This window comes from Simochromis diagramma, unplaced genomic scaffold (genome assembly GCF_900408965.1).
Source record: "Simochromis diagramma unplaced genomic scaffold, fSimDia1.1 OVJJ01000216.1, whole genome shotgun sequence".
Taxonomy (NCBI): Eukaryota; Metazoa; Chordata; class Actinopteri; order Cichliformes; family Cichlidae; genus Simochromis; species Simochromis diagramma.
Window position 1 is genome coordinate 10,910,479 of NW_024386883.1, and position 27,813 is coordinate 10,938,291.

Sequence of the window (27,813 nt, forward strand, 5' to 3'; positions counted from 1 at the left end):
CAATCCCACAACTGTCAATGATTTCAGCCATTTATTCTCAATCTTTTTCATAAGATCTAATGTTGGCATTCCTTATACCTCACTGCATATAACATACTGATTACCACATTTAGCAATCAGAGTCCTTTCTATTTCAGCTTGATTAAACAAAAGCTAACTTGTTTTACATGTGTCAAACAGGTGAAAATGCTCTGGTTGCTTAAATTTGTGTTTTTGTTTATGGGCCACTTTGCAACCAACTTATCCACATTATTCAGAGATTGACATGTTGCTTATTATTTAGTTTCTATCATTTTCCTCATTACATTCTAAGTCAGAACACTCAAAATTGCTCAGTCCTCTTTGTTTTGTACAGCTTTCATCAGTCTATGGGTTCTTGCAGTTCTGCTTCAGTTCATCTCGTCTCTCAGGGTTTTCCATAATTCTCTCCAGCGATGTAACTGGACTATCATTTCTTTTTAAAATGCAGCCTAGAAGCAAAAATAAGAACAGAAAACAATGTTCACATAAACAATGAAGGACTGGCTGAAACTGAGAGTAATAGAGTTAAGATGATAGTAAGATGATAGTAGTTGCAGTTATTATTGTAGGGTCTACCTTACAATATAGAGCCTTGAGGCAACTGTTGTTGTGATTTGGCAATGTATAAATTACACTGAATTGAATTGAAATTAAATTGAATTGAATTGGTGATGAGGTCATCCAGTCATGTTTGGTATTCTAACTGGCAAACTGTCAGGTCTGCGTAACCAAAAAATGTTAAATTTTGCAACGAATATAATCATTGTAATGACTGGTTCCCCAATCCCTGTAATCGCCTTCCAGTTAGCAATAGAGAGAGCAAACAAGAGGGAGTGCAGTAGCAGAAAGCAGAAGAGGAGGTACAAGACAGCAAACCAGCGATACCTGAGTAGGAGCGTGTTATTTATTTTTGTCTTAGTGACTGTATGGAATACCACAGCAGGATACCAGTGAGGTTAAACAAAAACAAATATATGCGTAACAATAAAAGAGACCACTGAGAGAATGTGCACAAGGAGACAAATTAGAGCATTGCTAACAAATATTAGCAAACAAGTAAAACCTGTGCAACTGAAACAACATAAGGTATTTTCTCAGGGAAATGTAACACGAGCAGTTTTCTTTCAGACATGTCTTCACACAACCTGCCTGAGGGTTTACACTTAATTCTTTACATTTTTCAAATGTAAGGATCAGACATTTAATTTTAACTGTCAGACTGAACTATAATTAGTATTTTTCTATAGTCTGTGTTACAGAGTATAGCATGGTGGAAAAGGATGGAGAGAATCCCCCACTAAACTTTTGGGTTGGCATTACTTTAGATTTTGTTTTGTATTGATTGCATGCTTTGGTGTTTCTTTGTGTTTGATGTGAGGTGTGGGCCACACCCATGTGGGAGTGGAGATTCTACTCTAGTCCAGCTGCCAGATATTTGGAGTTGAATACAGGGAGCAGCTGATTGGGGAGGATTGGAGCCCTTCTCTATAAAGGGGAGAGGAAACAGGAAGTAGGTGTTGTCGTTTTTTTTTTTTTTTAGTAGGACACTGGTGTAGCAGGGAAGCCTCGAAGTTCCAGGATGAAGTGTGCACGTTTTAACGGAAAAGATTTTTAACCTGGCCTGGTTTTGCTTTTAAAATAAACTGAGGATGTTGGAGGGAGGACTCATTCTTATTGGGATGTGAGTGGATGTGCTGGAAGGCAGGAAAACAAACACTGGACTGGAGACTCTCTGTGCCCCTGGCAAGGAAACTGGACCAGTTTTGGGGAAGTTCCAGCTCCCAGGATGTGATGTGGAGACCCAGCCTCGAATGAAGTCAGGCCTGAAAAGGTGGGTGGCAAGCCTTTTTGAGGAAGATGCAGGATTGATACGTTTTGGCTGCTTGTTCTTCCAAGTGACCACCTTTCCCCTGTTTGTAACCAGGCTAACAACCCTGACCGCGGTGGCTTTGGGCCTTGGATTCCTGGCCAGAGTTGTGTCTTCAGCCAGTAGTTTTACCCGGAGAAAGAACAAATAAATCTTGTGTAACCCATTACAGTGTGCGTGTGGTGGTTCGTTACTGGTCAATATTAGAGCTACTACTTTCTTGTACGGAGGCCATTTTGGGCCTTACGTAACATTGCACAATTTTAAAATATAAAGGGCCTTAGTCCCTATACTGAGTAACTAAGATTAAACAGGCAGGACAGGTTCAGTATTATAATTGATATTGTAGCTGCACCTTCATGACTGACATGACACCAGTGCTTCACCAGACTCTTGCTTCTCACACTTAGCATATTATAAAGTTATAACTGACATTGTTAAATCATTTCAAAACGTTAAATTTGTTTAATAATGTTAATGATTATTATTAATCGTATTTTCTTAGTTTAAGCTAGGGCATTATGTCCCTACTATATTTCAGAGTATTTGCGTCACTTAATTATGAACATGCAGTGTAATGCACACTGTGAAAAGCTAGAGGGGGCAGTTTTCAAATTGACTTCACTACGTTAGAGCAAATTCTGTTTTTGTTTTCTTTTATTTTTGGTCTTTTTCTCAGTCTCATTGGCATGACAGCATTTTCATTCTTTCCAACCTGCTGTGGAATAATAATGCAGCATTAGTTTATATTAACTGTAATGGAGCTACAACATTATGATTTACAAATAGCAGAGAGAACATTTATATTTTACACCTCAGTGAATTTTAGATTAGTAAAATAAAAGATTTGGACATATTTAGGATCTTTCAGGGATGCCTGCCTGAATTATATTTAAGTCAGTGGCTCAGTCACAATTTTAAGACATTCCAGGGCTTCTTCAGCACTGCTGAGCTGTAGTGTGTCAACCATAGCGCTTGAGGCTGACTGATTAGCCTTATCTCACCAATCCAATTGCAGGTTAAAAAAGTCATGAACTCTAGCTCTATCAAATGCTCGAGAAAACCATTGTAGCATTTATGACATTATATTTTAGATAAACATGCATATAAACATATGGCACATAGGATATAACTGTACCTTTCAAAGTGTTTTCACTACCCAGCCTACATTCGAGCAACAATGCTATTAGTCACTGGTGTTCCAATATTAGAGCCCATGATGATAGGAATGGCTGATTGCACATCTAGATGCAGATTAACTTTTAGTAACAGCCATCTTGTTTTGCTTCCTAAATTTAGCCTCCCTTATATTGCTCTGCATACTGGAAACTCAACCCTGCTTGATGTGCCTGGCTCCAGGGTGCACTCTCGCAGCAACAGCTCGGGTTTCTTACCCAGAGCTGTGCAGCTGACACGGCCACGCCTATATGTGTGCGTTTGTCCTATAGGTATGAAACGCACACAAGGTTCCCCTTATTATCCTATAGAATAAAGACCGGTTTGTTAGGCAATCCACACCCTGTGTGGCAATAACTCCACTAGGCGCTGATTTCTGCACTGCACCCACTCCTCCTACTGCAGCTAAGGCAAAACTATACCCTAGCCACAATGATACAGTTACTTATGTATACTCCTTGTCCAAATCTCAGTTTAATTCTATACAAGTATGTTATTAAATGTGTATGTTCACGTATACAGTGAAAAGTTAACTAAAAAAAAAAATACAAAAAAATACACAGATGTGTCATTATGATAACATTAGTCACTCCTGGAAACACAGCAGCTTGTGAAAGTCACAGTTTAAAAATATATAAATAAAAGTTTAGAAGGTTATTTTGAACAGTACAAAAGAGGTAATAGGAGCCAGGATCTGTGTGTGTTTGGGTGGAGTACATGTAAGCACAGCCAACAGGTGTGGCTGGACACAATGCCGTTTCAGGAAGACAGAAGAGTCAGCAGCTTAGAAAAAGGGTTATAATTATTTGACTATGAGAGATTATGCTGAAACCATTGGTTTTCTGGGGCAGTGGGGACGTTTCCAGCAAATTGTCTTCTTCTCGCTCGTTGCCACCATTATGCCAAATGGATTTGGTGCTTTCACTCTCGTTTTTCTGACTGATACACCGAGTCATCACTGCCTGGTATCTGGTATCAACCTCACTGAAGACTGGCGTAAAAGTGTCATCCCAATCAGAGTAAGTGACTGCGAGAGCCCCAACTCTGTGATACAGCACATCAAAGAAAACATTTAAACTACTGATGCAGTTTTTCAGTGATAATTGAGTTTGCTTCAAATATTATTCCAATAATGTAACTCAAAACATTTGTATTTATTCGAACACATTTATGCTTATTTCAAAACAAAACAAAACATGCTTGGGAGAAGTAGAAAACTACTTTTGGGAACTAAATGAGTTTTTATGTTGCTGGTAGTTGAAAGTTTAAAAAAAAAAAGCAGTGTAAACAATACATTTAAACTAAAAACCATTAAATCTTTATGAAATGCAATAAAATATTGCAAAACAGAAATAGGAAAAAGCACAAAGTTCAAGTTCCCTGGTCGTCAGAAGATCCACATTTCCAAGAAATAGAAACTGGTAATTGTGTATTTTGTGAAACAGAAGAGGAGGATTTGGACCATCTATTCTTTTTGTGCAATTTTATACAAATATTTTGGTTGGAAAAAGCACAAGGGAAGTGTTTCTGGGGAGACAATAACCTGATGTACCAGATGTACCAGTCCTATTACTGTTTTAGTTATTCCTATTTCTGTTTTCGTTTGTACTATTTCCGTTGTATTTTGTGTGTTTTCGCAGCATTTTTGTTATTGCTGGTGTTTTCTTAAGTTGCAGTCCATTTGGCCTCTCAGGGCCACCGTATAGGCCCATTGTTGCCTCAATATTACATATTTTTGTAAACACTATGACATCCTACTGAGATTTTCTTAAATGTCTCAATACTAATAACCCTAAAACTGTTTGTATCCTTGTGACTATGAGGAGGTGGCTGGGAAACAGGAGCTGAGCAGATGCAGCAGATACAGGTTGGATGTGGTCAGAAATCTCTCTGCTCAGGGATACATTCCTGGCAGGGATGTCAACCTTACAGACCTGGAGGAGGAGGGCTGTGTAGATGGGTGGAGCTATAGCAAAGACATCTATGAATCCACTATAGTTTCTGAGGTATGGTCAATCCTTCTTCTACATCTACTTATTTTTCATGTAGTATTTTTTAGCAGCATCAGCTGTTTTTTCTTGATGTTGCAGATATATCATTAACTCCTTAGTCTATGTGGCTCCTTTCCTCCTACCTTATCCAAGGCAGGGGATTTCAGCCCATCCATTTGTTCAACAGTTAGGACAGAACACACCTGTGAACATACAGTAGGTGCAGTCAGTCAACGTAGGAACATGATATAAATTCCTCTAGAAAACTCTTTCTCTACTGTTATCAACATGGCTTATTTCTCATTATCTTGTTGTAATCTTGTTGACCTTTGAGTCTTCAGCTTGTCATTATTTTGTCAGTGCTTAAAGTTCAAGGTGCTCTTTGGGGATTAGTTTCTGCACACCAGGAAAGACGCACCCTTTTTCTTTCTACTTAGAGTGAAAAGACATTTGAATACAGCCAGCAACAGTCAGCACAAATCACACTGACTTTAACATTGTTATTTCCTGCATGCACATATTCAGTCATTCAACTGTTAATATCTCATTTTCCAGTTTGACTTGGTGTGCAGTAACCAATGGAAGCAGCCGTTCACATCTACTGTTTTCTTCGTGGGAGGACTCCTTGGATCGTTCTTGTCAGGCCAGCTATCAGACAGGTACTGACATGAGATTCATGTGAAAGAAACCAAACACCACACCATTCTTTAAAGGTTCAGGAAAGGCTTCAGTGTTTCGATATTAAGATTGTCTTTATTGTAAAAAGAAATAAAAATAAAAATCATTTAAAAAGATCATGTTACAGTATACACTTATAATAGTCAGTAATATAAAAGACATGTATTATGCCGCTGAAAATGCTACATCCAGACGAACTTTTCTGTGATTTTAATTGATGATGGAGTTGTATTTTTACCAGTATAATAAGAAATAGAGTACAGTGGTAGAACACAGTTATTATTTTGAGATATGTACATATTTATTTTCGGCAGGGGATTTCAGCCCATCCATTTGTTCAACAGTTAGGACAGAACACACCTGTGAACATACAGTAGGTGCAGTCAGTCAACGTAGGAACATGATATAAATTCCTCTAGAAAACTCTTTCTCTACTGTTCTCAACATGGCTTATTTCTCTTATCTTGTTGTAATCTTGTTGACCTTTGAGTCTTCAGCTTGTCATTATTTTGTCAGTGCTTAAAGTTCAAGGTGCTCTTTGGGGATTCGTTTCTGCACACCAGGAAAGACGCACCCTTTTTCTTTCTACTTAGAGTGAAAAGACATTTGAATACAGCCAGCAACAGTCAGCACAAATCACACTGACTTTAACATTGTTATTTCCTGCATGCACATATTCAGTCATTCAACTGTTAATATCTCATTTTCCAGTTTGACTTGGTGTGCAGTAACCAATGGAAGCAGCCGTTCACATCTACTGTTTCTTCGTGGGAGGACTCCTTGGATCGTTCTTGTCAGGCCAGCTATCAGACAGGTACTGACATGAGATTCATGTGAAAGAGACCAAACACCACACCATTCTTTAAAGGTTCAGGAAAGGCTTCAGTGTTTCGATATTAAGATTGTCTTTATTGTAAAAGAAATAAAAATAAAAATCATTTAAAAAGATCATGTTACAGTATACACTTATAATAGTCAGTAATATAAAAGACATGTATTATGCCGCTGAAAATGCTACATCCAGACGAACTTTTCTGTGATTTTAATTGATGATGGAGTTGTATTTTTACCAGTATAATAAGAAATAGAGTACAGTGGTAGAACACAGTTATTATTTTGAGATATGTACATATTTATTTTCAATTTTGTGCTCCTTCCATCCAGATTTTTAGATGCAATTCACACAACTGTATAGGAAGTACAACACTTTTTATGCATGTATATGTTTACTAATATATTTATCTTCTCTGTCTAGATATGGCAGAAAACCTGTTCTTTTTGCAGCTTTGGCACTACAGACAATTTTCACCTTTGCTCAAGTCTTTTCTGGTTCATGGATTATGTTCCTCATCATCCTCTTCATCAACGGTTTGGGACAGATGTCCAACTTTGTGGCTGCTCTTGTGTTGGGTAGGATGGAACATTTATTTAGCTATGATGCAAAACTAAGGGCCAGATTTATAAGAGGGTGTCATGGTCCTGTGTCAGTGACCCAGTGTTTTTGAGTTTTGTGCTTTTAGTTTTTGATTTCTTGCTCACTTTAGCTCCTCAGCCCTTTAGTATTTCTTGAGTTCTAGTTTCAGGTTTTGTTATGTGGCTTCCCTGTGTTCTGCGTTTCCTGTTTTACTTTTAAGGTCTGTGTCTCTTGTCTCGTCATGTTAATTAGGATCAGCTGTGCCTCCCTCCTGTTTGCCGTCCCTTATTCCCTTTGTGTGTGTATTTATAGTGTGGGGTTGTCTTTGCTCACTGTCGGACCGTCTATGTTACTCGGTGTATCTCTGTGTCATCCCTGCTCATCATCCCGTGTAGTTATGGTTTCAGGTTAGTTTTGGTAGCTCCCCCATTCTGCATTCCTGTTTTTTGCCACTCCTGTAAATAAAGCTCACTCGCATCTCAGCCTGTACCTGCATCTTGGGTCCTTACTCTCACACACCACATGACTGCTGCCGCAGCCGTGACAGTGGGACAAATTGTAATGACACCACAAATCCTAAAAGTGCCAATGGGAGCGTTAGGTTCTACTGCTGATCTACTAACATCATGCCAATTAATAAATGATGCAGTTTGAAAGATGCATTTTCGATGCAATCTAACACAAGGAGCATAAACTAGGGAGCCAAGAATAGAAAACACCAGAGGAATGTCTAAGTGCAGGTTTTACACGTGTGCTTTGTACAGCAAAAAGAGCAGCAGATGTTTTGATATAAGTGCAAAATTAGTCAGAAACTGAAGTCAGGTGACAGCTCAAATGGAGTGAAGGAGTCATTCAGAAGATAAGCTGCTTTATTGCAGATCATTCTGCTGTAACTCTCACAGCTAACCTGTCAGGTGTCACATCACTCACATATTTCTGAGTAGTTTCTGCAGCCTCTATGCTTTTATTCAGTTTCTTAATGCACACTGTGTGCGTTTAGTCTGTGTGCGTTTAGTCTGTGTGCCATATATACCCAATGGCAAGGTGCATTTAATCCTCACAAAAATCACTCTGAAACACGTTTTGACAAGTCTTTACTGGCAAGCCCCTGCTGCCTCCGGCACTTTCAGTCTTTCCAGGGGTCTCAGCACACTTTTACATAAAATAACAGGCAGTGATTGGCAAATTTGCTGCAGATGCGTGAACCCTCTCAGCGGACAGCGCTTCTAGAAGCACTCTGTCCCACTGTCCCTTTGCAGCTGAGCCACAAACCACACCTCACTGCCATAAACAAATTCAGATGTTAAAAAAATATACATGAAAGCTTATTTATTGTGAGGTGGCACTCTGCATGGTGTTGATAACATACAAACAGAGTTTTTGTGCAATCTTCAGTTTGTTTCCTTTTTTTGTTTTGTTTTTTGGAACACATAAGTTTTATTCATCATTACCCCCTCTTTTTTTGCAGGTTCTGAGGTCTTAACTGGCAAAGTGCGTGTCCTTTACTCATCTTTGGGCACATGTCTAGGCTTGCTATTGGATACATGATACTTCCACTCTTAGCATACTTTTTAAGGGACTGAAATCACTGTCATTGGCTTTATCTTTGCCTTGTGTGGCCTACGTCCCCTTTTGGTGGTAGGTGGCACTCGCTCTAGCATATCTATCTGTCTACATATATCTGTATATAGCATTCCCTGTAGGAACTGAATCAAATGTAATGACTTGCTTGAAACTGTGGTGGACATTAGTCAGGGGAGAGTTTCCAGACTGTGACATACACAGATGTTATTGTTATCTAAAGAAAGAGTACGGTGTAGGTACAAGAGAGGCAAGCCAGGTGGAAATATGGACTGCAGGAATGATAGCCAGTAGAAGAATATGTATGTGAATGAGAGGGATGCAGTTGGAATGGTGAAGATGCAAAAAGAGGGTAGTGAGGCCTGCTGTAATGTAAGGTTTTGACACAGTAGTGTTTACAGAAAGACATGAGGCCAAAATGAAGATGGCAGATTTTTCAGTTACTAGAAGCAGACAAGATTAGATATAAATATTTCCTAGGGACAGCTCAATATTTGGAGAGAAAAAGAGGCAAGGTTCAGGTTGATATGGTTTGAAGATGGACAGAGGAGGGATAGCTGATACACTGGGAAAAGGATGTTAAATATGGAGATGGCAGACAGGAGAAGAAGAAAATCACAGATAAGGTTTATGGATGTAGTGAACGAGGACATGCACGGGTTAGAAGAGGATCTTAAGGATAAGGTGAGACAGATGAAGATGATCCTCTGTCACAACCCCTAAAGGGAGCAGATGAAACAAAAAGAAGAAACTGTTCCCACTAACAAGTTTATTGACCTTATTTCACTGTCTTTTTTGCTTTGTCTCCAAAATCCATTTGATCAAGTCTGCATCCTTCTGTTTGTGTTAAATATTAAGCCAGGCTTATGCCAGAGTCTCCCCGGTGGTTGCTTTCTCGAGGCAGAGTTGAGGAAGCCGAGGCCATTATAAGAACTGCTGCTAAGTGGAACAAAGTTCAAGCTCCGAGGATCATCTTTGAAGACTGTGGTGTAAGTGAACTTTCACTTAAACATTACTGGATTAACCCAAGATGCAGAACACAGTTGTTATTTGAAAACAAGTTCAAGTTTTACAAATAAATAAATATATTAATATATATATATATAGTTAAAAACACCCAGCACGCCCCTGCGGGCGGTTTATCCTTCAAGCTCGGGTCCTCTACCAGAGGCCTGGGAGCTTGAGGGTCCTGCGCAGTATCTTAGCTGTTCCCAGGACTGCGCTCTTCTGGACAGAGATCTCCGATGTTATTCCCGGGATCTGCTGGAGCCACTCGCCTAGCTTGGGAGTCACCGCACCTAGTGCTCCGATTACCACGGGGACCACCGTTACCTTCACCCTCCACATCCTCTCGAGCTCTTCTCTGAGCCCTTGGTATTTCTCCAGCTTCTCGTGTTCCTTCTTCCTGATATTGCTGTCATTCGGAACCGCTACATCGATCACTACGGCCGTCTTCTTCTGTTTGTCTACCACCACTATGTCCGGTTGGTTAGCCACCACCATTTTGTCCGTCTGTATCTGGAAGTCCCACAGGATCTTAGCTCTGTCATTCTCCACCACCCTTGGGGGCGTCTCCCATTTTGACCTCGGGACTTCCAGGTTATACTCGGCACAGATGTTCCTGTACACTATGCCGGCCACTTGGTTATGGCGTTCCATGTATGCCTTGCCTGCTAGCATCTTGCACCCTGCTGTTATGTGTTGGATTGTCTCTGGGGCATCTTTACACAGCCTGCACCTGGGGTCTTGCCTGGTGTGATAGACCCCAGCCTCTATGGATCTTGTACTCAGAGCTTGTTCTTGTGCTGCCATGATTAGTGCCTCTGTGCTGTCTTTCAGTCCAGCTTTGTCCAGCCACTGGTAGGATTTCTGGATATCAGCCACCTCCTCTATCTGCCGGTGGTACATACCGTGCAGGGGCCTGTCCTTCCATGATGGTTCCTCGTCTCCCTCCTCTTTATTGGGTTTCTGCTGCCTGAGGTATTCACTGAGCACTCGGTCAGTTGGGGCCATCTTCCCAATGTATTCTTGGATGTTCATTGTCTCATCCTGGACTGTGGTGCTGACACTCACCAGTCCCCGGCCCCCTTCCTTCCGCTTAGCGTACAGCCTCAGGGTGCTGGACTTGGGGTGAAACCCTCCATGCATGGTAAGGAGCTTTCTTGTCTTTATGTCAGTGGCTTCTATCTCCTCCTTTGGCCAGCCTATTACCCCAGCAGGGTACCTGATCACGGGCAGGGCGTACGTGTTGATGGCCCGGATCTTGTTCTTACCATTCAGCTGACTCCTCAGGACTTGCCTGACCCTCTGCAGGTACTTGGTGGTTGCAGCCTTTCTAGCGGCCTCTTCATGATTCCCATTTGCCTGCGGGATCCCCAGGTACTTGTAACTGTCCTCTATGTCTGCAATGTTGCCTTCTGGTAGTTCAATCCCCTCAGTTCTGACTACCTTCCCTCTCTTTGTTACCATCCGACTACACTTCTCCAGTCCGAACGACATTCCAATGTCATTGCTGTATAGCCTGGTAGTGTGGATCAGTGAATCGATGTCTCGTTCACTCTTGGCATACAGCTTGATGTCATCCATGTACAGGAGGTGGCTGACAACTGCTCCGTTCCGTAGTCGGTATCCGTAGCCAGTCTTGTTAATGATCTCACTGAGGGGGTTCAGGCCTATGCAGAACAGCAGTGGGGACAGAGCATCTCCTTGGTAGATCCCGCACTTGATGGTGACTTGTGCTATGGGCTTGGAGTTGGCCTCTAGTGTTGTACGCCACATCCCCATTGAGTTCCTGATGAAGGCTCTTAGGGTCCCATTGATCTTGTACAATTCTAGGCATTCCAGTATCCAGCTGTGGGGCATTGAGTCATAGGCCTTCTTGTAATCAATCCAGGCAGTGCACAGGTTGGTCAGTCTGGTCTTGCAGTCTCGGCTGACTGTTCTGTCTACCAGTAGCTGGTGTTTTGCGCCTCTGGTATTCTTGCCAATTCCTTTCTGTGTCCCACTCATGTATTGACCCATGTGCCTGTTCATCTTAGCCGATATGATGCCTGACAGGAGCTTCCATGTAGTACTGAGGCAGGTTATTGGTCGGTAGTTGGAGGGGACCGGTCCCTTCTTGGGGTCCTTGGGGATCAGGACCGTCCGACCTTCGGTTAGCCATTCCGGGTGTCTCTCGTTAACTAGCAGCTGGTTCATTTGTGCTGCCAAACGCTCGTGGAGTGCAGTCAGCTTCTTTAGCCAGTAGGCGTGAACCATGTCGGGCCCTGGTGCTGTCCAACTCTTCATACTGGAGACCCTTTCTTGGATATCTGCCACTGTGATGGTTACTGGACCCTGTTCAGGGAGGTCGCTGTGGTCTGCCCTCAGATCCTCTAGCCACTGAGCATTGCCGTTATGGGTTGCATCCTTCTCCCATATGCTCTTCCAGTATTGCTCCGTCTCCAGCCTTGGTGGTGCTGTTCTCTTATTATTGTTCCCTTGCCACTGAGAGTACACCTTTGCTGGTTCTGTGGAGAACAGCTGGTTTATTCTCCTGCCTTCTATCTCTCTCGTGTACCTCCTCAAGCGGCTGGCCAAGGCTGTGAGTCTTTGCTTGGCAGTTTCCAAGGCCTCAGGTATGGACAGCTTGCTGTATTTCTTATGCACCTTCTTTGTCGCACCTTTCTGCAACTCCGTTAGTTGGCTAACCTCCCTCCGTGCTACTTTGATCTTGCCCTCTAGCCTCCTTCTCCATGGAGGGTACTGCCCCTTGTGGCTGTTCAACTTGTAGCCAAGCATCTCACTGATCACTGCTGCCGTATTGTAGATCAGCTTGTTAGTGTCGGTAATCGTGGTTGTAGGTATTGTCCGTAGTGCTGCATTAACATCATCTAGCAGACCTTCTGAGGGTACTTCACGTAATCTTGGTAACCGGCTACGGGGGATCCAGGTTTCAAGCTTGGCCATTATCCTATTTTTCAGGTCAGTTCCTCTCACACTCAACGATCCTTCTCCTATCGCACTTGGGGCTATGTACCCAATCTCGGGTGGGGGTGATGATATCTCCCCCCTGACCTGGCGTCCTGACTCCTCCTTGCCGTAGCATTTGTGTTGTATCTCGTCAATCTCTAGCTGTGAGAGCAGTCCCTTCTTTCGAATGTTGGAACACTGAGCTACTAGTTGTTTCGCCGTCATTGTGGATGTTGGGTATCGAAGAATCCATAGGTCCCTCATCCTATTCATGTAGCCCCTTCCGCCGGGGTTACTTGCGTAGTAGCATTCCAACAATGCCCTGTTTTCGTCTCTTGCCCACCGATGCCTTCTTCTTTTTGCCTTATAGTCTGATTTGTCATAACTTTTCCGTTTTGTGGTAAGCTTTTCTTTGGCTGTCACTTCTTCACCCTGACCTGTCTTATTTGGCTCAGCAGAACTAAAATATATATCCTGCTGCTTTTACACACGCACTCACATAACGCTCAGCGATTCTCTGCGCGATCAACCTCTCACATGTTTAAGCCTGCTGCGGGAGATTTCACTTGTCATGTTTGCATAGTAAGCTAACGATTGATAAGACGATGTCAGAGGAATTGGTGCACAAATTATCATCACTCACAGATCAGTGCTGTCGCTCTCTATACACAGTTCGAGCGATTGCAAAGTGAAAGCAAAAAAACAAGCGCAAATTCAAACGCGATTTCAATATGTCACATATTGACAGTGGCTCACCGATGCCAATGACATAATTACCCAGCTACATTTCTGAAAGAATGCAAAAGCATTGACATATATTTTTCCTACAATAGCCCGACGGGCAGGGCAGAGATAGATTTTGGTAGCCCGACTGAAAAAATCGCTAGCCCCGGGACGTCGGGCTAGCGATATTGCAAGCCCTGTATCTGATTGAGGAATCACTCATCTTTGGAAAAGAGAGTTTATTACAGAGAAATGGCTCTTTCCAAAATAAAAGCTATACTATCCGCTTCTTCTGGGCTATATTCTCAGCAGCATAAGGAGAATCATGTGCTAACAGCTGTCTAAATGACTCGGCTAAAGTTAGTAGCATGCTTGCTTGTTTTTTTTCTGCTTCCACTTGTCTTTGCACTAGGATGATGTCGGCGTAAATGTGCAGTCATATTCGTTGTGTTCCCACTAGTGCTTTCAGGTTAATCTCGTTGAAATGACCTTAATGCCACAACACGGCAAATCTCCGTTAACGAGCTACCGCCGATCGCCCCGTGTGTGGGGCTAGACGGCCAACACGTTAACGAGCTAACTGCGCTAACACACTAGTTTCCACCCATGTAATTGAGCATTGCATGGCACATCCAACATACTGTTTTACTTTAGTCCATGACGCGCTTACCTTCAGGGTCATACGTCACATGAAAACCAAAATAATTCCAAACGCCAGATCTGAATGAGGGTGGGGGAGGTCCATGTTGCAAGGAGAGCTTAACTTCTGTCTCGCTAGCCTGCCCTGCGCTCTTCCTTCTGACGATGCTGTCTGTGTTGAGCGCTCAGTGAATCTGCGTTCGACTACTCCGCCTAGGCTGCATTGTCAAGCCTAGGCGGAGTAGTCAAACGCAGATCCACTGAGCGCTCAACACAGACAGCATCGTCAGAAGGAAAGTTGATAAAATAAATTACAAATTTTGTATTGTTCGATACATATGCGTACCGAACCGAAAGCACTGTATCGAACGGTTCAATATCGATACGAATATCGTTGCACCCCTAATATATATATATATATATATTTTTTTTTTTTTAATATATTTGACATTTGACTGATATTATTAGTATAAAAATGCATGAAAAAAGAAACCTTAAACATTTTTGTGTTTTAATATTTTTTGAAAAAGCCCTGCTCACACAGTCAAACTAATTTTATGTGTCTTCCAGACAGAAAAGATGCAGACACACTCCAAGGAGCATTACAATGTCTTTGACCTGCTGAGGCAGAGCAGCATCAGAGCCACAACACTCATCCTCTGCTTTGTGTTGTGAGTAAACAGTGAAGACAGTGTGGCACATAGCGACTTAATGAGACATCCTCAGATTGAGAAAATAATGAAACAACGAGAAAATTAACAAACAAGGAATTTGCCGGATTCCTCATGGAAATCAAAAGGAGATTTAGCAGATAAACAGCTAAAATGACCTGTCTCTTAACTAAAAATGATTTTTTACTAAAAGAAAATTCATTTTTCTTTTGGTTTTTCATGTATTTGTGTTTCCATAATATAAGATCTGCGATAGACAAAACGATTACGATTTGCATTTGAAAAAAATGCATGCATGCAGAAAAATCTTTGGAAAGTTCACTTAGATGAAAAAAACGCTTTCATTTCCCTTTGATTTTCCCAGGTTCACTATGATTGTTGGCTACTATAGCCTGTCTTTCAATACAGCACAACTCCATGAAAACCCCTACATCAGTTGCTTCATCTCAGCAGTTGTAGAGATTCCAGCATACATTTCCAGCTGGATGGCTCTGCAATACCTTCCACGACGCCTGTCTGTGATCCTTACGTTGGTCTTCGGAGCCGTGCCACTCTACCTGATTCAACTTGTTCGAGATGGTAAAATTTCTTAAAAGCAAGCTGCAAGAATTCACATTAGAACAATTGATGAGTCATATATAAGTTACTTATTGCTTAAAGTGCCCATACTATAATTATTAGGTTCTTCCTTTTCCTTTGATGAGTGATACACACTACTGTGATTTTTTTTTAAATTTATTTATTATGTGCTTTCAAGGACCCAGACTTTCTTGTTGGTTTTTTGTATTTTGTCTTGGTCTTCTAAATTTCAGTCATTGTAATTGTCCATTTTAGGGAAAAAATGTTGTTAAGCCACTGTTAAGCACTGGTTTATGAATCATTCAAGGATAACAGGGCACCTAGCTCAAAGCATGAAACGCTGTCGTGTCTACCTACAACTCATGACAAAGAACCTAAAGTATTGCTTTAGGCATTCGTTACTAGCAGCCTGCCATTGAAACGTGTAATTTGTTCTCATTTCTTCAGTGGAATCTATAAAAATGTCAAAGATAACAGTTTGACAAGGATGAAATTATATTTTTACAACAACAAGGTGCAAAGAGTGATGTTTGCTGAAAATGCAGCATAAACTGGGATGGCGTGCAATGTATGGCTGTCAAAAAAAACCATTCCTAAGGAGGGTAAACAAAAAGGCTGAGATATACCAAAAGCCTCAAGAACTGGAACAAAAATCATTTTTAAAACTTTTGGTTTAAAAGTACCTATTATCTGAATGACAACAGCTTCAACTTTTAGCATGCCAATATAGTAAAAACATACCTATATAGAAAAACACGCATTGGCTTCCTTACAGCCTGGACCCCAACATTATTGAAACAGTCTGGGATCGTCTTGACAGAGAACTGAACAAAAGGCAGGAAACAGACAAAGATGTGCTTTTGAATATCTGGAACCAAATATTGACTTTAACCTCCTTTGTACTACACAAAGAAACCTATATTCCCATATGGGTTTGCACATGTTCTAATAAATCACTGCACCTTCCCATCTTCCAGGCAACATCTAAAGAAAAAGGGGACCAAAAGTCCCAAAAAATTATTTTTGGAAAGCACTGTAGCTATTTTGCACATAAAAGTTCTTCCAGTTACAAATTATAAAGCCTCTGGCAAAGATAGTTATTCTTTCATACATATAAAACACTGAACCTTTCTTTGCCTGACATAATTGATCTATCATCAGTTATCTGCATGCAGTGACGTGTCTGCAGAGCAGCTGTTTGGCAACATTTTCTTCAAAGAACAAGAAATTTACTCAATCCAGATGCAACAGCTGCCTTAGAGCCTGCTAATACTTTCGCATTAGAGCCCCTTCTGCTAACTCTAAAATGTCTCAAAGCATTACAAAAGTTTAGGATTACTTTTTTTTTTTTAATGTAATGTATCCTGGGAAAAGGTAGCTTCCTGTATCTTTAGTTCTAGCCTTGTCCATGGCTATTGTTGTTTACATTAGCATTAGTACTGACTGGGGGATGATTATTACAGTATCTATCGGCCCAGAGAATGCATGAATGCATTTCTTTCTGACTTTCTGCTGGAATCCACAGTCTCTTCTGGTTCATTGTGTATCAGGAAACTACAGGTGTATGTTAAGGGCAGATAGCTTTCAGGAGACTATGCCAAAGTTGCCTTTGATGAGCTGACAAATCACGAATCAGGCTTTTCTGGAGGTGGGGCCCTTAAAGGGACAGAGGTTGAAAAGAGGATGGAAAAAAAAACAAAGCATCAGTGTGCATTGTGCGAAATGTGATACATTATTTAACATTATAGGATGTGAACCAACAAAAATATGAACATGTAAATAATCATAATAGAAGAATAGAATTTGTTTTTGTGATCTTTTCGTGTTACTAGGCAGGAAGTGACTATATGATAGGTATATGCAGAATTACCATCTTATATAAAACAAGTTTCACAGACTTGATTAGAGTTTTGTCTCTTACTGTTTACTTATATCTACAAACTAAACAAATGTATTATTCTTTAGATCTATCAAATCTGGCTCTTGCGCTGGAAATGCTGGGTAAGTATTCAGTCACGACTGGTTCCTCCCTGATGTTCGCCTACACCACAGAGCTTTACCCAACAGTGCTCAGAAACACAGCAACGGGGATAAGCAATACTGTTTCCAGAATTGGAAGTTGCATTGCCCCTTTATTGTTAAGTCTGGGTGAGTGCATTGATTAATATTCATTTAGCATTAGTACTAACTGTTTCTGACTGTCTGTTTTACCTCATTTGATTAAATTTCTATATTTTATAAATGCACACTCATAAAGGAGTTTTCTCTCATCCTAACTTCCCCCTCTGTGTCTTCAGGTATGTATTATAAGTATCTACCTTATATTATATTGGGGAGTCTGGCTGTTGTGGCTGCCTTTGCGGCTCTTTTCCTTCCAGAGAGTTTTAAGAAACCTCTTCCTGAAACTATTAAACAAATGCAAAGACGAGAAAGGTAAGCTACTTTCATTCACAGTTTATTTTACTTTCTATGAAGTAATAAAGGCAATTGTAATTTTACATTCTTATACAGCAAGTTCTTTAAACATGGTACACAGTATGCAGAAAAGTATGTTGTCAGGCGAGTATCTGTCATTTAGGGAGTTAGTGAAAGTGACTGAGTAGAAGTGAAGTAGAAGTTTCAGGGTGACTCTAAATGTATCATCATGTTCAATTTAACTTTAAATGTTGGGTATGTAAATTTAAAAAATCATTGACTATCACTGACTATCATTGACCTGAACACGACAGGAAGGTTAAGAAGTGAGATTGCTATTTATTTCCAAGTGAACTTTACTGCCACCAAGTGGCCAAATGTTTTGTTTTGGGGTTTTTTTTGCAGATTGAATGAAAGCCCTTAGCCAATAGTACAAAAAATAAGTGTTCACATCTTATAAGTAATAATGATAATGAAGTTTATCGCTGAAAATAAAACTCGTGTTTGTCTTTCCTCTTTAAAACAGGATGAAGTGCCCATGTCTTACTAGAAATATGACGCCTGTACCTGTGGTCTAGACAGATGTTGTTGTTGTTTACAGTCTTTTATATTTACATTTTGTTTGGCTTTGTTGTCTGTTAAATGACTGAAAGCTGTATTATATATAAATAGTCTCATAACAAAGATAAACCTATAATTTTCTTTTTTTTTGTCTTATTTTGATTTTTTATTAAAACAATTTACAGTATTCTTTTACATTAACTTGCAAATGTTCATTTGATACTTAAAGTTACAAAAGCTTCATTAAACTACATGATCACATTCATCTTGTCTGCGCATTTATTTAAGGCATCAGCTAGATATGATAATCTTCATGTAAACAAACCAATAAATCCTCAATAGATGGTTAATAATAAATGCTGTCTTGCACAAGTTGGAAGTTTTCCCATATTTCTTGGAAACCTATTATGCAAGTGATGGTCAAAGATTATCTTTCAACATCTGAGCATTTTCTTATTGCCTTTGTAATCTATAACCCAGTGGTGACTATAAAAAGTCAAATTTGGAGTTGACACCTTTAAGAATGCACACTACATAAAAGCTCTGCAGAGTTTCTGGAGTCCTCACTTTCAGAGTAGCACTTGTTTATTTATGCAACTTTTTCTTTAAAGAGTATTTTTTACTTTCACAATAGATCAAGAAGTGATTTAAAAGACAGAATTCCAAGAGTATGCAGGATTATGATGAAGTCACAGCATTTCTTGGTCATTGGGGACATTTCCAGCAAAGTGTTTTCTTCCTACTTTGTGCCAGCGTGTTGCCAAATGGATTTGGTTCTTTTTCCCTCATCTTCCTGACTGACATTCCCAGACACCACTGCCTGGTTCCTGATATTAACTTGACAGAAGACTGGCATCAAGCTATCATTCCAATGGAGGTAAAGAAGTATATTAATTAAAAGAAACAAGAAGAGCTGCATGTAATCTTTACAACACCAATACAGATAAGTTGTGTCAGTGTTGCAATCAAATCGTCTAAATCTAATATTTTCTTCAAAGGTATTTAATGTATTTAGTCTGAAATGTCAGTATGAAATTTGAGTTGGGAATTACATAACCACAAGACCAAGAAAAACTTCACATAAAGCAAAAATTTAGGTGAAAAAGAAATAGTATTTTCACTCTGCAGCTTTGATACACAAACTGGAACATCATTATAAAAGTCTGGCTTGTGCAAGATAACTTCTCGACAATGCGTTCTGTAACTAAGTCGTTATGACAGATGAGTCATGATAACAAAATTTGAATCATTTAAGGTGGGGTGAAATCTGCTTTGGATTTGTATGACAGTCAGTGGCAAAGGAAATGCTGCATGGCTGGAAGGAATGATAGTTCCCACTAAAAGTCTGTGAATGTCACTCAGTCATTCAGCCAGCACAGCATAAACGAAAGCTACATTTGAAATAGCTTCCTTCTTTAGAAACAGAGTTAGTCAAATGCAATACCAGCCCAATACCAACACTTTAAAAGGCATATACAGTAACACACAATTATATATTATTTATAATCACACTCAGACCCATTTAATGGGCAGGACAGTTAAAGCGAATTCACAATTACCTACTTTTTTTCTAAGACAACATGTTGTATGTTTGAATTAAATGTTAATGTTGGAGGATGTGCAAATGTTTAAATGTGTGTGTCTGATATTTACTTTAATGATCATATTTGCAGCTTTGTAGATGTATTTTCTTTGCATTCTGCAAAGCCAGCTTTAGCTTTAAGCTCAATAAAGTAGAATGGCCATATTTTATGATAGGGTATATATTTATATGTGTGAAGGGGTATTATGAGCACTAAGTGGTCAAAATAATGTCATGGTTTGGGGTTTTATGGTTTTGGACTTTGCATTCTTGTTTATTTTTAACCATTCTTTATTTTAGCTTTAGTTTTGAGTTGTGTTTTTTAGAGTTCTTACAGGTTTTAAGATTATCTTTACAAGAGTAATGCCTCTGTGTCTAATCTTTAGTTGTTGAAACTTTGTGATCTTGTTTCTGTTGGTTTTTTGAATTTGTATTGTGATCGCTTGTGTTTTACTTTGATCTGGCCTTTCCAGTGTACCCCTGTCTCTTTTAGGTAATTCCCCCCTAGGTTACTTCCTGTTTTATTTGAAAGTATTTTGTTTCTTGTTTAGTTTCGTTTTTTTCCTCTTTAGTCAATAACCTAATTCTTCTGTTATCCAGTTCTACATTTGTTTGTTTGTTTCTGTTTGCTTGCTTTTTTGTTTGTTTTGTTGTTGTTGCAGTTACTTTAGATTTGTTTTTCTTTATCTTTCTAGAGCATGCTATTTCCTTTATAGTATGGTATTCAACACAATTTCACAGAAAAGTAAATAAATTAATGCATTTATTTACCTGCAAGATGGTGAATGGGAAGCTGGAGCTGAGCAGATGTCGGAGATACAGGCTGGATGTGGTCAAAAATCTTTCAGCTCAGGGATATATTCCAGGCCAGGATGTTAATCTTACTAACCTGGAGCAAGAGGGGTGTGTTGATGGGTGGAGCTATAGCAAAGACATCTATAAATCCACTATAGTCTCTGAGGTAACTGTGTAATACAGACGATATTTGAACAATGATTGACAATTGAAAATTAAGATCTGACCAGGCATAAACAGCACCTGAAGTCTTTGTATTGTTCTATTCAATTTTTTATGCCTGGACGTTTCAGTTTGACCTGGTGTGCAGTGAAGAGTGGAAGCAGCCATTTACTTCCACAGTTTACTTCATGGGAGTTTTAGTTGGATCCTTTTTTTCAGGACAGCTGTCAGACAGGTAAAGTTAAAATAATACTTGTTTCCCCCTTTTAAACAGCACAAACTGTATATTGATCTTTTAAATTCTTTCTAGCTATCATTACATATTAATACTTTATAATATGGCTTCCTGTAATTAGAATTAATTTCAATTTATTTTATTTGAAATTAAAATGTACTTATATTTACCTACAAATACTTAAAGTTAGGTACACTAGAATAAGTACAATTCTTACAAACAGTAATAACTAATGTAATTTTACAAAATACAATTTAATTTTGTGGAAAAACAAACAATATTTATTCATTGTTTATTTCTTTTTTTTTTTCCTGAAAAACCACAACTTGTTATCGCCTTATTCTAGTGTACATACATTTAAGACTGTAAGTCAATGTAATTCTTAAAAATATATATATTTTTTAAATATTTTAATTAGTATAATTTCAAATAAAATGTGTTTAAATTCCATTTAATTACAGGCGAATTAGACTCTTATATAGTTAATAGTTTCAGGCCGTATTATAAAGTGTTTTTAATTTCTACAATTGCTCTCTTTAGCATGTAATAAAAGTCCTCATTACATTTTTACTTTATTGCAGAGTATTATATTGCTATTACCAATAAACACACAAGTATACTTTTTAATAAATACTTTATAATAAATACTTTATGATACGCAGTATGTCTTATTTGTTTTTTTACACTTATTTCATCTTTTGACTTTTCGCTGTAGATTTGGAAGAAAGCCAGTTCTGTTTCTGACCATGGCACTTCAGACTCTTTTCACTTTTGTTCAGATCTTCTCATCATCTTGGACAGTGTTCTGCATCCTCCTGTTCATCAGTGGTTTGGGACAAATCTCTAACTATGTTTCTGCTTTTGTGCTCGGTAAAGGCATATTTTTGGTTCTTTGGTTACTGCAACCATGTGTCCAATAACCTCCATTACCTCAAAACTTCTGTTGGCTTTCTCTGTGTGTGCAGGCACTGAAATCTTCACTGGCAATGTGCGGGTCCTTTTCTCATCCATGGGTGTATGTCTTGCCTTTGCCTTTGGCTTTATGATGCTTCCTCTCTTTGCCTACTTTTTAAGGGACTGGATATATCTCCTGTTAGGTATATCTCTCCCTGGCCTTCTCTACCTTCCTCTTTGGTGGTAGGTTGTTCTTGAAAAAAATAAAGCTGCGTTTGTGTTAAGTTTATCTTCTCATGAATTCATTAGACAGGGTGGGCCATTTATATGGATACACTGTAATAACATGGGAATGGTTGGTGATATTAAAGTCCTGTTTGTGGCATATTAGTATATGTGAGGGGACAAACTCCTCAAGATGGGTGGTGACCATGGTGGCCATTTAGAAGTTGGCCATCCTGGATACAACTTTTGTTTTTTCAATAGGAAGAGGGCCATGTGACACATCAAACTTATTGGTAATGTCACAAGAAAAACAATGATGTGCTTGGTTTCAACGTAACTTTATTCTTTCATGAGTTATTTACAAGTTTCTCTTTGTTCACAGCCATTGACATGTCAATGGCTGTGGGTCCATTCTTCATTATGGTAACCTCAAGGCCACTGGATATTTGAAATTGCTACATGATGATGTGTTTCCCTCTTTATGCACTGAAGCTGGCACGTTCCCTGAGTTTTTCCAGCAAGATGGTGCACCACCACATTATGGGTGCCAGGGCCGAGCATTCCTAGATGAACAGTTTCCTGGAAAGTGGATTGGTCATCGTGGGCCAGTTGAATGGCCCCCAAGGTCTCCCGATCTGACCCCCTTAGACTTTTATCTTTGGGGTCATCTGAAGGCAATTGTCTATGGTGTGAAGATACGAGATGTGCAGCACCTGAAACTACGGATACTGGATGCCTGTGCTGGCATTTCTCCTGCGGTGTTGCTATCAGTGTGTGAAGAGTGGGAGAAGAGGGTTGCATTGACAATCCAACACAATGGGCAGCACATTGAACACATTTTATAAGTGGTCAGAAACTTGTAAATAACTCATGAAAGAATAAAGTTACGTTGAAACCAAACACACCATTGTTTTTCTTGTGACATTACCAATAAGGTTGATGTGTCACATGGCCCTCTTCATATTGAAAAAACAAAATTTGTATCCAAGATGGCCGACTTCTAAATGGCCACCGTGGTCACCACCCATCTTGAGGAGTTTGCCCCCTCACATATACTAATGTGCCACAAACAGGACTTTAATATCACCAACCATTCCCATGTTATTACTGTGTATCCATATAAATGGCCCACCCTGTACAGTATATAACTTCTGGCCAAGCATCAAAGAGAGTAATAAGCAATACTATAACTTCTGTTCCACCGGATCCAGGCTAAATCTTTTTGTTTCTTTGTGTTGAATACTGATGCAGGTTAATCCCAGAGTCTCCTCGGTGGCTGCTTTCACAGGGAAGAGTGGAGGAAGCAGAGAACATAGTGAAATATGCTGCCAAGAAGAACAAAGTAGAGGCTCCACAGGTCATCTTTGATGATTACGATTCACCAGTAAGTTGGCTTTGAATTAAATCATTCAGGCACGTAAAGAGAATCTGAGGAAGACACATAAATATCTCTCGCACTATGCACGACAATACCCAAATGATCAGAAATATTACTTTTACCAAAAAAGGGATAGAACCCTGGAGCAACAGATATTGCCATATGTACAGCTGCTGAGACTGGGATTTTGTGTCTTTTAGGCAAATAAGACTCAGGCTAATGAACGTCACAGTATCTTCAGCCTGCTAAGGACTGCAAACATCAGAAACACATCGATCATTCTCTGCCTTGTGTGGTGAGTAGTAATTCAAAGCACTTATATTTTGGGGATGAATAGAATATCCTATGTGTATCGCTGAATTCCCATAAATGATGAGAGAACAGGAAAAAAGACAGTTTTGTTTAGAAGAGCAATTTTTTGCTCTAAGCCATATTTATTCACATTATATTTTTACAAGCACTTGCAGCACCATCACCCACTGCAGGCCCATAATCACCAGAGAGCTGGCTGCACTGGCCTTGCAGACACGTAATTCCTGCTGGTTTGGCACTCAGTGAACACAACTAGCAGTATTCACTGGTGACAAGCGTTTGAAGGTCCTTTTCAATGCAATCCCAATAGTCTCCCAGAAAAGCTCCTTACTGGTAAGTCACTGGGAAGAGTTGGAGTGTAATGCATTGTAATGTAACTGATAGGTTTGTAGCTTGAACCTATTCGCTGGAACGTTGAAGACAATATAATTACACAGCAAAAGCATTGAACACCAAGTAGGCAAAGTTCTTCGTGTTACTCATGCATGAGGGAGACCTGCCTGGAGTCAAGTGTCGTTCCACCACTTGACCCCCGTCAGACTCTCGGCCGCTCCCCCGTAACACTGCTCTTTTATTGAGGTTACATGAATATGTATAGGTTCATTAACATATGACGTCTACATACAAACAAAGAGTACCGTGTGTGTGTGTGGGGGGGGGGTCTGACCCCATAAATAACTTCCCTAACCTAACAACACATTACAGAGATGTGATTATTGATTTTGGTAGTGAGAAGTGCAGTAGTAATATGATTAATAACAAAAACATCATCTTTCAATTGCATGAATAGATAATATAAACCCACTACTGCTAATTCCAAGCAGATTCCTTTTCAGATTGCTACCATGTTTTATTTGACATATGTTTACAGGTTCACTCTAAGTACTGGCTACTTTGGCTTATCCCTAAATACATCTCGACTCCATGCCGATCCATTTATCAGCTGTTTCATCTCAGCAGCCGTGGAGGTTCCAGCATACATTACCAGCTGGCTGGCTTTGCAATACTTTCCACGACGACTCGCTGTCATAAGCATCTTGCTCCTTGGAGGAGTATCACTGTATTTCATTCAAGTTGTGCCTCATGGTAAGCAGAAAAAATGCACCATATTGTGTCCATAGGAGTGTCAGAGGTTTTATTTATTTATTTATATGTCTGAGGTTTTTTTCAGACAAATCTTATCTCAAATACCGACATTAGAAGTAGGTACTGAAGCAAATTAGTATATAGCCTTATACAAATCTTTAATTTTTTTTTCCCTTCAGGTCTATCATATCTGTCTATTACTCTAGAGATGGTGGGAAAATTTGGTATTACCACCGGTACTGCCCTGATGTTTGTATATACAGCAGAACTGTTCCCAACAGTACTCAGGAATACTGCAACAGGAATGTGTACTACTGTATCCAGAGTGGGAAGCTGTATTGCACCATTTTTGTTAAAGCTGAGTGAGTGAAGGAATGTTTCTCAAATCTTCATAAATAAGCATTTTATCAAGTATATCTAGTGGTCTGTATAGACTACAAATTCCCACACTACATTGCGTTGCATAAACACAAGGCCAAGGCCTTTCTCCAATCCTAATTGCTCCCTGTCTTTGTGCAGGTCAGTACTTTAAATATCTGCCTTATATTACACTGGGGACTCTTGCTGTTGTGTCTGCCTTCACTACTGTGTTCCTACCAGAGAGTTTCGGACGGCCTTTGCCTCAAACTATTGAACAGATGCATAAAAGAGAAAGGTGAGATCAGCTGGAAGAACATATGTAATATTTATTGAATGTGAAACTTGTCATAAAAACTTGACCTCAGACCTCAGACTTGTGATAACGTAGTAACTCTGCAACTACAAAAATTGACTCTTAGTTTAAGTGTCTTAAAAGCACCAAAATAGCAATAACTAATTTGGCAGTAAACACAAAGATGGTGACACTTTTACAGACGTCCTTTCTGCAAAAACTAAACTGTGTTTTCTTCATCTTTTGTCCCGCACAGAATGAAATGTCCCTTCATTACTAGAAAAGGACACTCAAAACACGTGAAGATTTTTGAAAGTCGACTATGATTGTTTCCAACACTGATGACTCACGAATATATTGTTTTTACTTCCTGTGTCTCACTGCTATGTTTTTGCTGTTCTTTGCATTGGAGTCAGTAATAACATGGTAATAAAGTTGAAGAAAACGAAGTAATTACACAATTTGAATCCAGACGATGTTGTTTTAACAGTGTGTATGACTGAAGGTAAACTTAATGTAACCAATATTTTTGGAGCAGCAGCTTGAATGTCCTTGTTGGTTAGCAGAACAGGCTGTCAGCAATTTTGCTATGTAATTTGGTTAATCTTGAAACATAAAGCATTATTTTATTACATGTTTGCATTTGTTTAATATGCAATATTTTCAATAGGGCACGTTTGAAAAACTCATAATTACTTTATGAACAATTTTCTGTAACTGAAGTCATAATTTGTGAAGAATTAGTGAATTGGTTGTTGTGTGTAAAGAGTGAGTACTGAAATAATGATTTAGTAATGACAGAAAATCTATCTCTTCTACCTACCCTTTCTTCATTTATTATGCTACAGCCACAGAAAGCACAACTGTGATTGGAAACTGCAGCATGAACAAAGTTACTGCAACCATGTGCAATAAACTTCATTTCACTTCATTTAAATGGTTGATTTAACCCTTTCATGCATGAATTATAACAACCTCAATCAGGTTTTTTTCTTAAATATTTATATTCATCATCATGAATGAATGAATAATGAAACACGTCATACATCTATAGTAACATTAAACATCCAGTGGGTGCCAGGGTATGGAGTGACACATCAGTGTCCAATGTAGTGGTTTATGTGCAAGTATACCATCAACACTGACACAAATACAAGAAAACAGCCTTTGAATAGCTGTCCACTGTAGTGACAACTATGCATGAAAGGGTTAAAGACCAGGAACCATTCACATTCAATTGCCTTCAAAGCCACCTTGGTGCATCAGGATGGTGAAATAACAAAAATAAAACAGAGCCAGTCTATTACTTTGTTATTATTTGGTGAATGAATGGGGTTCCTAAATTAGACAGCAATTATTTTCAAACCTTCACCAGTTCGCCTCTGTCAGTGCGCCCCAGGGCAGCTGTGGCTACAGTGTAGCTTGCCATCGCCAGTGTGTGAATGTGTGTGTGAATGGGTGAATGACTGAATGTAGTGTGAAGCACTTTGGGGTCCTTAGGGACTAGAAAAGCGCTATACAAATTCAGGCCATTTAGTTCATCTGAGAAGGACTGCAGTCAGTCTGAGTCAGATGGTGATTGTTCATGACAGGTTGGCTTGTAGGCCAGCTGTGCATTCACCTTACTCTTGAAAGTGGCCCCCCAAAGGCTAAAGGCTGGCTGACACAGCTACTTGTAGTCAGTTCCCAAATATTAAAAAAAAAAAAAAAAAGAAATCAGTGCAATCACCAGAAAACCAAACATGTTTCCTAGTCACAATCAAATTGCTGCCCTATTTTTACTCTAGTGCACAGGTGTCAAACTCCAGGCCTCAAGGGCCAGTGTCCTGCAGGTTTTAGATGTGTCCTTGATCCAACACAGCTGATTTAAATGGCTAAATTAACTCCTCAACATGTCTTGCAGTTCTCCAGAGGCCTGGTAATGAACTAATCTTTTGATTCAGGTTTGTTGACCCAGGGTGATATCTAAAACCTGCAGGACACCAGCCCTTGAGGCCTGAAGTTCGACACCCCAGCTCTAGTGTGACTGAGTAATTAGTTAGCCTATAGAACACAGATGTCGAACTCCAGGCCTCGAGGGCCGGTGTCCTGCAGGTTTTAGATGTGTCCTTGATCCAAGACAGCTGATTTAAATGGCTAAATTACCTCCTCAACATGTCTTGAAGTTCTCCAGAAGCCTGTTAATGAACTAATCATTTGATTCAGGTGTGTTGACCCTGGGTGAG

General features: G+C 39.6%; 1 protein-coding gene, 1 long non-coding RNA gene and 1 pseudogene across 4 annotated transcripts; 2 read left to right on the forward strand and 1 right to left on the reverse strand.

Moving 5' to 3' along the window:
* Positions 1-16: 16 nt before the first annotated feature.
* LOC120733813 lies at positions 17-20,670 on the reverse strand. The gene is made up of 3 exons (XR_005695908.1): positions 20,621-20,670; positions 5,199-5,258; positions 17-470 (listed from the first exon to the last, which is right to left on the reverse strand). It is a non-coding gene; the product is annotated as an uncharacterized LOC120733813 (long non-coding RNA).
* LOC120733811 lies at positions 1,525-18,528 on the forward strand (annotated as a pseudogene).
* LOC120733810 (solute carrier family 22 member 5-like) lies at positions 18,583-27,331 on the forward strand. Of its 3 annotated transcripts, none has more exons than XM_040032242.1 (11): positions 18,583-19,144; positions 20,628-20,810; positions 20,938-21,041; positions 21,757-21,911; positions 22,007-22,178; positions 23,412-23,544; positions 23,739-23,833; positions 24,722-24,936; positions 25,116-25,298; positions 25,456-25,591; positions 25,845-27,325. In XM_040032242.1, exons 1-11 carry the CDS (start codon positions 18,938-18,940, stop codon positions 25,912-25,914), a joined length of 1,653 nt encoding a protein of 550 aa, XP_039888176.1. In that variant the 5' UTR covers positions 18,583-18,937; the 3' UTR covers positions 25,915-27,325. The 3 variants fall into 3 exon arrangements, with proteins under 3 accessions (XP_039888176.1, XP_039888178.1, XP_039888177.1); XM_040032243.1 differs by having other exon boundaries at positions 19,027-20,342; positions 25,845-27,331; XM_040032244.1 differs by lacking the exons at positions 21,757-21,911; positions 22,007-22,178 and having other exon boundaries at positions 18,603-19,144.
* The last annotated feature ends 482 nt before the right edge of the window (positions 27,332-27,813 follow it).